The sequence below is a fragment of the Thamnophis elegans genome, chromosome 15 (genome assembly GCF_009769535.1).
Source record: "Thamnophis elegans isolate rThaEle1 chromosome 15, rThaEle1.pri, whole genome shotgun sequence".
Lineage (NCBI taxonomy): Eukaryota > Metazoa > Chordata > Lepidosauria > Squamata > Colubridae > Thamnophis > Thamnophis elegans.
Window position 1 is genome coordinate 48,066,999 of NC_045555.1, and position 13,570 is coordinate 48,080,568.

Genomic DNA, 13,570 nt, shown 5'->3' on the forward strand with positions numbered 1-13,570 from the left:
GTTTGGGATTCGTTTGTTAATGAGGGCGGGTTTCCAAAGGGCTGGCAGGCGGTTATATGTTATATTTATGCTGAGAAATAAATAAAGGGAGACTAGTATAGATCTATTTCAAGCTATTTAGCTCTCATCAGCTAGCCATACCCAAGTTTTTGGGAATCGAAGTGTGACCTTCCTCCCATACTTGGGCATACCAGGGGTTGTGACTTTAAAGTATATATATATATATATATATATATATATATATATATATATATATATATATATATATATATATATATATATATATATATATATATATATATATATGTTTTTATTTGTGCTGATAAATAAATAAAGGATAAAATAAAATAAAATAAATAAAATAAAATAAATAAAATAAAAACACAAATATAACAAAGGCAACAGTAAAAATATTGGGTTTCTGTCTGGATGGACTCTTGTGACGAGCCTAATGACAGAGAGTGGAAGTGTGACCTTCCTCCCACACTTGGGCATACCAGGGGTTGTGACTTTAAGTATATATATATATATATATAGTGTCACAACCCCTGGTAAGCCCCAATTATGGGAGGAAGCTAACTGCTTCCATCATCTGTCAATCGGCTCATCACAAGAGTCCATCACGACAGAAACCCAATATTTTTACTGTTGCCTTTGTTATATTTGTGTTTTATTGTGCTGATAAATAAATAAAGGGAGACTAGTATAGATCTATTTCAAGCTATTTAGCTCTCATCAGCTAACCATACCCTTACTGGGATTCGAACCTGTGCTGTATTGCATCTTAGGCAAACGTCTTAGCCATTATGCCACAGGTCTCCTCCTTATCAGCTGAAGCCAGGGAAGAAGGTATATATATATATCTGATAAAGGAAGAGAGCCTGTGGCTTAGTGGCTAATATAACTGCCTGATATGTAATACAGCACAGGTTCAAATCTGTGTAAGGGTATGGCTAGCTGATGAGAGCTAAATAGCTTGAAATAGATCTATACTAGTCTCCCTTTATTTATTTATCAGCACAAATGCAACACAAATGTAAAAAAAGGCAACAGTAAAAATAATGGCTTTCCGTCGTGATGGTCTCTTGTGATGAGCCGATAGACAGAGAAAGGAAGCAGTCTGCTTCCTCCCATATTTGGGCATACCAGGGGTTGTGACACAATACATACCTAATTCCCTGGCCTAGCTGATAAAGGAAGAGAGCCTGTGGCTTAGTGGCTAATATAACTGCCTGATATATTATACAGCCCAGGTTCGAATCCCAGTAAGGATATGGCTAGCTGATGAGAGCTAAATAGCTTGAAATAGATCTATACTAGTCTCCCTTTATTTATTTATCAGCACAAATGCAACACACACACACACACACACACACACACACACACACACACATATATATATATATATATCCAACCCAAGATTAAGATTACATCTGTAACAATGCCTATACAGATGTGCCTATCAATTTAGGCTCCTACACAATTCTTAAATGCCACAGTACATGCCTTCTCAATGACTTTCTCAAGTATTTGTTCCTCTTTTTTTTAATCACAAAGATTAAACATTGGGCTGGTATTCAGGGATTGTGGTACTGACAAGGTTGTGAAAAGTGTAGGAATTCAGAAGAATGGAACACACCAGATTGCAACTGGACGTTCGTCCGATGTCTATTCTGAACTTCCAGTGAAAACAGTACCCTGTTTCCCTGAAAATAAGACCTCTCCAGATAATAAGCCCAATCGGGCTTTTGAGCGCATGCGCTAAAATAAGCCCTCTCCCGAAAATAAGCCCTCCCCCAAAATATTGCAACACACTCGCCACCTCCTGCACCTCAAAAATAATAAGACCTCTAAGAAAATAAGGCCAAGTCCTTATTTCAGGGGTCAAAAGAAAATAAGACCCTGTCTTATTTCCAGGAAAACATGATTTATATCCATTTGGTTAGATGGGTGGTGGGAATGGTGGAGGAGTTAAAATGACAAACGAAACAGTAAGGTAAGCGAAAGCAAAATTGGTGTTAAAAGGTAAAACGCAAACATCACTTGCCTTTCAGGGACAGGAATTCTACCGTTCGCTGCACCGTAAAGATTTGCTAGCAATTTTTTTTCCCAGTAAAGTTCACAAAATTTCTCAGAAACTGCATTGCAGAATGTATTGTATTGGAGATCCTTTAAAGTGAAAATATATTTACCTGATTTAAAAAAAAAATAGTGGGTTATGCAAAAAAACCGGTTAGCTTATTAGGGTTTATTTCCGCACCCCACCGCCTCACTCCCATTTCTTTCCAGTGTTAGTTGAAAATACAAAAAGTTCTATTTTCCTTGGAAGACAATACAAACAAACAGTAAATCAAAGAATAACTGCAGAGGCCAACATTTTTATCCTATATATGCGACTTGCATACTAAAAAGACATAGCAAAGTTTTTGGAAGTATCCATCCAATAACTTTAAAAAAGAATCTTGTCTAAATTACAACCACTTTTATTGACATGTCTTATTTTAGCAGTTAGCAATAGCAGTTAGACTTATATATACCGCTTCATAGGGCTTTCAGCCCCCTCTAAGCGGTTTACAGAGTCAGCATATCGCCCCCAATAACAATCCGGGTCCTCATTTCACCCACCTCGGAAGGATGGAAGGCTGAGTCAACCTTGAGCCGGTGAGATTAGAACCGCCGAACTGCAGAACTGCAGTCAGCTGAAGTAGCCTGCAGTGCTGCATTTAACCACTGCGCCACCTCGGCTCTGCTTTCTTTTTTTTAATATTTGCAATCTGCTATGAAAATATTAAAACCTACCTATAGCTAGGGCTTCAGTAATGTCTTGAGATTTATCAAATGCAAACTCTTGTTGGACAAGTTGCACAATGCTCTCCAAGGCAACATTCTGCGTTCCTTTATTCTGCTGAGAAGTTCCTGGGAAGAGTGAACCAGGATTTTGATCGAGCGAGGGATCCTGTGCGTGATCTGAGATCTCTGTATCTGAGTTGGGTTCCTTACAGGATACAAGACATGGATTACTTTCATAGCACTTGGTTTGCGTCTCTTTATTAATTGTCGTTGGTGTTAAATCACCCATCTTGGCTTTGATGCCCCAACATTTATTTTGTACGTCACCAAATTGATCTTTAATCGCGTCACTTAAGGATGAATTTGCTTGCAAGGCTCCGTGAGCATCATAGGCCATCGCAGGTTCTGAAAGGAGCAGGTGTAAATTTGGGCAGCAGCTGTAAGTTGCTTTTGAACGGAGGGGTTTATTGGGTATTTGTTCCGATATTGCTATCTGCACGGGTACGAAAGTCAACACCCTTGTCTCTGGGTCCTGTTTTAAAAGGAAATTATTTACAAAAGTCACACTCGATGGGACGGCAGAGCTGGGGTTATCCGAGGGGGGTGCTTCCAAAATGCATTTCTCTTGAGACACATCTAAAGAGTCGGGAAGTGGTAAGTTAGGGTGGGGGGAACTACTACTGCTCGGAGATTGCTCTTCGGAATCCTTCTGTTGTAGCATTTTCTGCTCTTCTTCACTCCGCTCCAAAGTACCAGGCACCATACAAGGAGTAGACAAATTTGAAATTTCACCTGTCTTGTTTTCATTGTCATTACTTGAAGGTATTGGATTTCTGCTACTCACAGATGGTATTCTTGTGATGGTTTCACAGTCTACGACGGGGGTTGCAATGGCATCTCTAGAAAGTCAGAAGATGATTTGTAAGATTTACTTTGCTTGAGGTGGCTGCTTTATTCTACAAGGTCTTGGGACAGTTATATCAATGTGATTTTTCACACCAACTATCCATCTACTAATGGTAGCAATTCTACCATTAAGTAGTAAAGCAACTTCAAGAGCTGAGGGCTTTATCAGCGTGAAAAATCAGTAGTGGTGAAACAAAGGTGAAAGAAAGCAGTCGTGGTTTATGGGTAATGAAGGCACAGGCTGTACAACATTTTTGCCGAAAACTGGTGTTTACTTTCCCCCCCTGCTATATGTTGCATTTTTTTTGCTGTTAAGCAAAATATGATTAAAGAATGTAATGCATAGCATTCTAAATCAGTGTTTCTCAACCTTGGCCACTTGAAGATGTCTGGACTTCAACTCCCAGAATTCCCCAGCCAGCATTCGCTCATTCAGATCTAAATGATCTGATTTACATATAATATATTGCAGCATAAGGCGTTAAATGAATGTTATTTCATTTTGTAAACTTATATTCTTTTGCCATGATTTGTAGCGGATTTGTTTGAAAAGAACTGTCATTAAGATTAACCAGACACAAATTAAAGATAGCACTGAAAACATCCAAATTTCTCTGTTGATTTAAAAAAAAAAAATGGAATAAAGGAACAGACTCGGGAGGAATTTAAATTTGTGTCTCTCTGCAAAAATCAGAAGATCTTTATGACGTGATTAGCTTCATCCTAGTGAAAAGGATCATAACACATACCGTAATATATATGGTATGCCGTGGAATTAATCATTGCCTGGAGAACACACAACCAGAACTTACATTTTATGGTTTATATTCTGATGCAGAATAATAGGCTTAAAATGAGTTGCCGAAGAAGTGAAGGCGTTTGGTAACGTGATCCTTTCTCTGTTTAAAGGTGACTGGCACGGAACCGGTCCTTTTACAGCTATCAGTTTACTTTCATTACTCATAGGCAAAAATCCTGAAAGTGGGAACACAATTAAGAAGAGAAAGAGGCACGCTGTTCAAAGAAAAGTGAGAACAGTGGACCACCAAAAAAAAAAGGGGGTCTCTAACATGTTTGGGTACATGACTTAGTTTTTTTCTTATTAAAAAGGAATCAGGAACAGCAAGGTATTTAGAATAAAATACTCACCTAAGTTAGTATTTCCTGGGCAACTTTCTTTTTGAAAAGGCCAGCTATCAGTAAGAGAATCGGCTTCTCTGAAGTCCTATCAGCAGAATAATGAAGGATGAGAAAAGTCTTAGAAATACTGTTTTCAGCATCCCTGCACACAATCGCCCGGCACCCTCCCAACACCAAGAGAAATAGAAATGTTTCTTCTTCTCTGCCTAAGGGCCTAAGTTCTTTATACTTCCAATTTCAAGGGAGCCAGAAGAATAAAAGATAGAAGGAAGTCCTGGAGCTAAATGCCAGTTCTAAATCTGGGCTATTTAGAATAGTTTTCCTATTGTCAACGATAGTTGAAGCTTCTCTTGTCTATTCTCTAGATTTTGTATAGCCTGCTTTTAACCTCTTTCACCTCAAAGATCCCAGTGCATAAAAAAAATATAAAGAAGTTAAGTTAGTTTTTTCCCAAAGCAGAGGGGAAAGAAAAATCAGGTTATAGGAACGAGAAATGTTAGGTTAGTGGAATACTTATTTTTCTGGTGCTTGAATAAATTGGCAGTCCAGATGGCCTTTGAAAAGGTCCAAGGTCACCATAAAACTATCAAAAGAAGGAAGGATGGAATACACACACACACAGAGGGAGAAAATATTCATTGGAAAGTTGCAAGTAATAGGCCTAGGAGTGAGCTTGCAGGCCTTACTGAACCAAAGTTTTAAACTAAAATAATTGCAAAATGTACCAGACTAAATATTTCGAAATGTGCTGACTTGTGCAAAGTCTGTGCTTGATGTGGATATATTTAGAACAGGAAGTATGAGATGGTGGGGAATGAGGAACTGAAAGTAACAGGTGTCTGAGAACTCCAAATATACACCGGGGGGGGGGGTATGTGGAGACTGTCAAGTGGTGCAGTGGTTAGGGTGCAGTACTGCAGGCCACTTCAGCTGACTGTTATCTGAAGTTCAGCGGTTCAAATCTCACCGGCTCAAGGTTGACTCAGCCTTCTATCCTTCCGAGGTGGGTAAAATGAGCACCCGGATTGTTGTTGGGGGCAATATGCTGACTCTGTAAACCGCTTAGAGGGGGCTGAAAGCCCTATGAAGCGGTATATAAGTCTAACTGCTATTGCTATTGCTAAAAACAATAGGTGGGGGGTGGCTGAGAAAGAAAGAAAGAAAGAAAGAAAGAAAGAAAGAAAGAAAGAAAGAAAGAGGGGTGGGAGGAAAAAAGGGAGAGAAGGAAGGAAGAGGGAGGGAGGGAGGGAGGAACAGAGGGAAATAGGACCACTAGATGCAGCTTCAAAGAATACCTTGAAAGAGCACAGCAATCCAGGGCTAGAAGGGACCTGGAGGTCATCTAGTCCAATCCCCTGCTCCAGCAGGACATTGTTAAAGTGAGTTTCCCATCACATGACTACCTAGCCATGGCCACCCAGTCACATGACCACCACCCCCATCAAGTGACTCCCACAGAACCGGTAGGAAAAAAAATTAGATTTCACCACTGACGTACATGTATATATTCATATTCTCTCCTACTCCAGTTCTGGTTCCATAGCAACAGCAAAATAGGGGGAGGGGGGCTTGGATTTGTTCACCAAGTCCCTCTTCCCACACCATAATATTAGCATTTTTATGAAGGATGTAATTTTAACAGGAAAGATACAAGCCATTGAAGCAGGGGTGTTCAACCTTGGGAATTTTAAGACTTGTGGATTTCAACTCCCAGAATTTCCCAGCCATCTGTTATGAAGATTACACATCCCTGCGTTCGATTCTTTCCCTTAAACAAGACAGATCCTTGTGTGCATTTCTGATTGCAATGAATTCCATTCTTTCCCACTAGAGAAAACTCAAGTTATTGAATTCCAAATATATGTTCTGAGTATATCTACTAATGATTAAAATGTTGGCATGCTTAAAGTATGGTTCTCAAATTTTCCACCCATTCTCTCCTACAGAGTTTTTGGAGAGGAAATGAAATTAAGGAGTACACCTCATATACCTCTTTGGACTCTTTGAGAAAAGCCAGATTAGAAAAAGTTTAGAATGTATAAACTGTCTCACAAGATACTATATATATTTCTTACTCATTCATTGGCCTAGAATATCATAAGAGTAAGAATGATAAGGAAAGGCTGAATTTACTATGAGCATGCAAATCAGGCTTGTGATTTGATTTGAACATTCAATATGATCTGAATCTGCAGTGGGATAATGCAGTTTAAAAAGTTGAATCAAATCTATCAAAGGTACACTAAAATAAAATGTATATTTGCATGCACAGAAATCTGATTTTTTTTCAAGTCAATTCAAATATCTGATTCAATTTAATTCAATGGTCAAATAACCTTCAATTCTAACATCTGACCTGAAGCTGTAATACTATTTATGGCATTTTATTGTAGTTACAATATTATACCTGTTGGAGCAATGATCATTACTGAGTTGTACTCTAAAGTCCAAATAGAGTTTAGGTATTTTAGAACACAAACATGTGATGTTAATGTTTTTATAGTATTTGGATTCTGTTAATTTGGAATCATTGTTAAGATAAGGTAGTGAAAATGTGGGTTCTATAATTATGGTTTATAAGAAGACTTTTTTAAATGAGTCTTGAAAACAGTTTAATTATTCTGTGGTTTGTTTAAACAAAACTTGCATATGGATTATTAAAACTGTGGTACTGAACTGAAATGAGATTAAAAGAATATATATAAGTTAATTTTAGTCTGAATAGACTGAACTTTACTGGAATAAAATGCAGACACATGCACACTCCTCCAAAAATACGTACCTGGAACGCCACTTTTGCTAAAACTTCTAGAATCATCCTGCTGCTGATATTTTGTTCAAGCAGATAACTACGACAAATCTAGAAATATGAAATTTCATGTTGAATTATAGGCACTAAGAGAAGGAGGTGGGTATAAAAAAAAACTAGGCATTTTCAAAATAATTTGAATGTTTGGCGAAACTTTATTACAATTAAGTCAAAGTTGCTCAAAATTAATAAAATCCCATGAAGGTGTGTTGAAAACAGCCATTAGGGCAACCTACACAAATTGGATGGATTACCACCCAATAGAAAATTTTATTTGCTCCTTAAGCCGGTTTATGGAAATGAAAATGAAATTTAAGTGGCTGAATTTAATTCACCTTAATTGCATCTGCTAAAGAAGGCCGGTCTTCTGCCTTGCTTCTTGCCATACTCAGAAGAAAATGTTTCAGTTTCCCTGGCAACACCAATTTGTGATCGGGTGGGAAATTGCTTCTTGCTGCTCTCCACAAAATTGCAGCCATACAGTAAATACAGGCCTGTGGGAAATGGCACAGTGGAAAGGCAGTTTAGTCACCTAGTAAGCCTCACTTTATCTTCTCCTTGTTCTTGAATGCACATGGTTGAACATCCAAATCAACATCAAACTGGGGTGTTTGTTAAAACCATAACTGCCTTAACCATTCTCAGTCATCCATGTCGTGGATGTCCCAAGGATGCTTTTTCAAAAGGCAACTGGACTTTTGTAATTCCCTGAAGATGTTTTGCTTCTCATCCAAGAAGCACGTCAAATAGCAGTAGACCTATATACCGCTTCATAGGGCTTTCAGCCCTCTCTAAGCGGTTTACAGAGAGTCAGCATATTGCCCCCAACAATCTGGGTCCTCATTTTACCCACCTCAGAAGGATGGAAGGCTGAGTCAACCCTGAGCCGGTGAGATTTGAACCGCTGACCTGCTGATCTAGCAGTAGCCTGCAGTGCTGCATTTTACCACTGCGCCACCTCGGCTCGTCAAAGTTGAAGACTCTTCTTAGATGAGAAGATTAGATCTTAGATCTTCAAGGAAAAACAAAGTCTCTTGTGCCTTTTGAAAAGCACCTTTGGATTCAGATCAAGTAAACAATTGATGTCTAAGGATGTCTTGAGCTGACACAAGTAAGTGTAATAATGGACTTTCCTTCATCTCCCAACCAAGTCATAAGCACCTATTAATGAGCTGATCTCCAAATAAACCATTCAAGGATTGTAATATGGAGATAAAGCTGAAAATGGGCATTCTTGCCTTTCAGGGCTTGACATTAAGGAAGCTCGTTACAGACTTATCAATACTTGATAAGCTCTCCAATTACTGGAGGAATATATGGATGTTTGATATCCAATGATTGATCCAAAGAATCTGAACAATCCTGTGTATATCAAGTAGAAAAAAAAATGGCAAAAATGGGATAAAGGACAAATCATGTAAATGCCAGCCTCACCAATTAAATTCCACAAATCAATTCCACATAAAATAAGACTTTTGGATTGAGAGTGACCACAGAGACTCGTGCAAGTGTGATGGTTCTGTACCTCCTCCTTCTTCGTACACCCACGTGAATTAGGGAGGTATCTGTTCGAGCCACTTCGCCGTTGCTTGTTTTGCACTTAAGCCATGATTTTCTCCTTTGTCACTTTGGTAACGGATTTGACCTAACTTTGACAAAGTCATCATCTTTAACTGTTTACTTTAAGTTAATGTTCCAATTCCTGAGACGCATCTCTGCTCCCTTAGCTCACTCTTAACATTCTTTAAGACGTCTCTCTGTAGCTATATTGTTTTAACATTCCCACATAATTTATGGCTGACTTATTAATTTTTTTCTCAGCATTAATTTTTATTCCTTTCATTTCATTCCACTCCTTCCCATACTGGCCTCCTTCATAGCCACTTTCCACAGATGTTTAAATCTTAATTATTTCTGGTGTTTGTCAACTATATTATTTGCAACTATATTTTTCTTCTCTGTAGATGTGAATGAAGTTGGATGAAAAATAAGGCCATCAATCTCATAAGTTACCAGCAAATAGCAAAGACATACGTAGTAGCATGCAATTTATCTTCCATGTTGCAGTGGTAGGTTCCTATCGGTTCGGATTGGTTTGGCCGAGTGGGTAGTAACTTGGCCGCCCCCGCCCCCCGAACTGGTTTTATTGACGGCACCGTAGACAGCGCCATCTTGCTTTTTGCTTCTGCGCATAAGCAATTTTTTCACTGTGCGCACATAGCGCGATTCAAGCATGCATGTAACCGAAGCATGTGTACGCCCGAAGCCCCTCCATGAGTGAACCGGTAGTAAAAGAATCTGGAACCCACCTCTATATGTATGTATTTTATAATTAAGGCCTCTAAGCAGAACCTCCACTTTAAAGAAACTATGTACAGATAGTATAAACCTGGATAGAATTTGTCTTGGAGTATAGCCCTTTTTAAAGACGGATCTTCATTAACATATAACACAAAGATCATATATTTTAATACCTTTTCAGTAACAAATCCCTCTTCTGCTGCCTCAGGTGCCAAGTAAAACCCATCCAATGATTCTAAAAATAAACAAAACGCAATAAGCGCTTTTAATTTTGGGAACCAAATTAAATGAAACTTAGAAATATTTACAGCAGCATGCATTTTACCTTCATTTCTACATGAAGCAAAAGAAATCCTTCCATCAGGGTTGATTACTACAGAATCCAAACATAAATACGCTGGAAAATAGACAATAACATTATCAATATTAACAAGGGTTATAATATCACTGACATCTATTTTGATTATTTGGTTACAAGACAGAATAATTAAATTATGAAATGTTGAATTCTGACAGACTAAAGTAGGCTGATAACTGGCCATAGGTCCATTAGAAGCTTATGCAGCCACTAAGACAGTGGTTCCCAAACTTGGCAACTTTAAGACTTGTGGACTTCAACTCCCAGAATTCTCCAGCCAGCTCTGCTGTCTTAAAGTTGCCAAGTTTGGGAACCACTGCACTAAGAGATAAAGCAGAAGTCTTCAATCTTAGCAACTTTAAGACTTATGGACTTCAACTCCTTCTCCAGCTGGCTGGGGAATTCTAGGAGTTGAAGTCCACAAGTCTTAAAGTTGCCAAGTTTGGGGACCCCTGAGAGATAGAGTGTCCTTGACACATTTTGCTGGCTGTGGGATTCTGGCAGTTGAAGTCCACACATCTCAAAGTTGCTGAGAAACACGGCTCAATTTAATACCTAGAAAGCTTTCTTGTAATCCTGAGTTTACGTGGGAGTTAAAGTGAGATGCCCCAAATCTCTCAGCCCTTGAGGCAAGTTTTGCTCTACAAGATTGGCATGTTGGTGCATTGTAAGACTTTCGGTTGGATATAATGAGGTTGATTGAATAGTGGCTAGCACCTTGGTTGGTTTATCCAAAACCCTGGGGAATTTGAATATATATCATATAGTGCAGTGTTTCTCAACCTTGGTGACTTTAAGTTCTGTGGATTTCAACTTCCAGAATCCCCCAGCCAGCTGTGCTGGCTGGGGGATTCTGGGAGTTGAAGTCCACAGGACTTAAAGTCGCCAAGGTTGAGAAACACTGATATAGTGCCTTAGGCAATTTGTCAAGTTATATTAGTTTGGTTTTAAAAAATAAAAACAAAACAAGCATAAAGGTAGATTTCTTCAAAACGTCAAAGCTGCAAATAAGATCATTGTCTGTGGCAAAGTTTATGAAGTGCTAAACAAGCATTAAGAACATTCATACAAGCCCAGAATTCTGAAATAAATAGAGAAGGACCTATTAACTTTTTTATCTGCCAGATGAATATACAGATGCTCAGCTGAGCTATTATTACAGAAATAAGGTATTAAATAGCTATGTTAAAACCTCTCAAACTATGCCTTTACTTTATAATTCCTTTGTGGTATTTAGTGGCATGGAGACAATGACTTTATAGTCATAATAAAATAGACGTGCGATGAATTATTAACTGTGTATCCATGTGTCGTTGCACACGGTTTAAGATTCTTGTTCAAGAATGCCTTAAAGATATATCAATCTACCAAAAGGAAGGTGTGGAATATTCTAGCAACTGAGGCTCCTACAAGTTTCCATTACACAGGTGTTAAATAATATCTGAGTTATAGTCAACATTAAACTATGAGAAGTTATTTTATAATTCATCTTTTTATTGTAAGGATCAAACAGTCCCTCATCCTTTCACGCCCAATTTTATTAGATGATTGGCTGCAAGATACAATGGGAAGCTAAAATGCATATATCCTAAACTATCAATTCACTCCATATTGAGAGCATTGGAAGAAATGATGCACGTGTAAATATTAAAAGAATTAGAGTTTTAGTGATTTGTATGCCGCCCACTCCCGAAGGACTCCGGGCGGCTTACAATAAAACAAGGGAGGGGGGATAATACACAAACAACATATTAAAATATACAAGTCACAATTTCCGAGGGGCTGGATATTTCGAGAGCCCCCCGGCCTGCTGGAGCAGCCAGGACTTAACGGCTTTGTGGAAGGCCGGGAGGGTAGTAAGGGTCCGGATCTCCACCGGGAGATCGTTCCAGAGGGCCGGAGCTGCAACAGAGAAGGCCCTCCCCCGGGGAATCGCCAGCCGACATTGGCTGGCAGATGGGATCCGGAGGAGACCTAACCTGTGTGATCTAATCGGTCTGAGGGAGGTGATCGGCAGGAGGCGGTCTTTGCTATTAAAATAGCAAAACACATTAGTTAGAGGAAAAAAATAGCAAAGGTCATACCTGGATAATCTGTATATGTCTCCAAAGTGAGCAAACATTCATGGCACAAAGCCCAGAGTTCATAATCTTTCAAGGGTTTACCGTACTGTATTAAGAAATGTTTCAGAAAAACGCACTGAAAGCAAAATGTTAAAGACAGTTGAGAAACAGAAAGTGTTTTTTTAAGCCATACTCATTACAATGCGCGTTAAATTTCAATTACAGTATATGCATGCTAATCTATGAACATAAGTTGTTGCATTTACGATATAGGTCAGGGGTGGGCGTGGCCAGCTTAACGTCACCCCTGTTGGGGTACCTGTGGTGGCACAAGCGCTCTGCCAGAGAAATCAGGATCCCGAGCTCTGTTTTCAGCTGCCAGGGCATCCTGCAACCCTCTGCCCGTGAAAATGGAGCTCAGGAGCCTGTTTTCGCTGGCAGAAGTACTGCCGACTGGTCCTTCACTGTTTCCAGGATGGCGCTGACATCTAAGGACCCCATGGGTGAGATCCGGCCGCCGGCCCTTGAGTTTGACACCTCTGATACAGGTGATACCTCTTCTCAAAATGCTAGCATTTTTCTCACTTTTTCCAAAAACGTGTACAGTAATGCCTTCGATATAGATAAATATGCAAAAGAATTACTTTTATTTCTTCTTCTAGCACACAGAGAAATATATTTCTCTTGGACATAATTTAAAAAAATCAGAGCTTTCATATATATATAAAAATATCCAAATATAATACAATATTATACGGTTATAATATTAGAATTAGAATATGGGACTTTACAATTATATACATGCTATATGTCTTTCTTCTAGCTGACCCAAGTCCTCCCTCTCAATTAATTAGAATATTTTAAAATTAAAGTGGACAGCCTCTGAGAAAACTTGTAACATCTGGTCAGATTTGGCAAACTTCTAAGATTTTGACTTTTTAAAGTTAGAATTTTTTCCCCTGGCACCTGCAATGTCCTGTTAGTGTAACTACCAGTAGTTAGGAACCAGTGTTTTACTGCTAAGAGTTTTATCTTATTTATAAATACTAAGAACATCATTTTTTAATGCTTAATGCTCATGTACAGTAGAAAAGGAAGGAAAATTCTAAGTTTATTTTTGCATCAGCATCCACTCTACTTCATTATAGGGAACATTCTTTTTCTGGACAAAAGTTGGATATTTTTTTTTTTTAGTTTTCTTAG

The 13,570-nt window shown here is 38.7% G+C and overlaps 1 protein-coding gene across 1 annotated transcript in view; it reads right to left on the reverse strand.

Annotated features, from left to right (window-relative positions):
- Window positions 1–13,570, reverse strand: part of LOC116518369 (kinase non-catalytic C-lobe domain-containing protein 1-like) — a 72,927-nt gene that overhangs the window by 25,664 nt on the left and 33,693 nt on the right. The window contains 9 exon segments of the mRNA XM_032231703.1: window positions 2,048–2,192; window positions 2,800–3,689; window positions 4,509–4,671; window positions 4,846–4,921; window positions 7,619–7,696; window positions 7,981–8,139; window positions 10,120–10,181; window positions 10,272–10,343; window positions 12,389–12,503. Of these exon segments, the coding sequence (XP_032087594.1) occupies window positions 2,048–2,192; window positions 2,800–3,689; window positions 4,509–4,671; window positions 4,846–4,921; window positions 7,619–7,696; window positions 7,981–8,139; window positions 10,120–10,181; window positions 10,272–10,343; window positions 12,389–12,503 (1,760 nt within the window).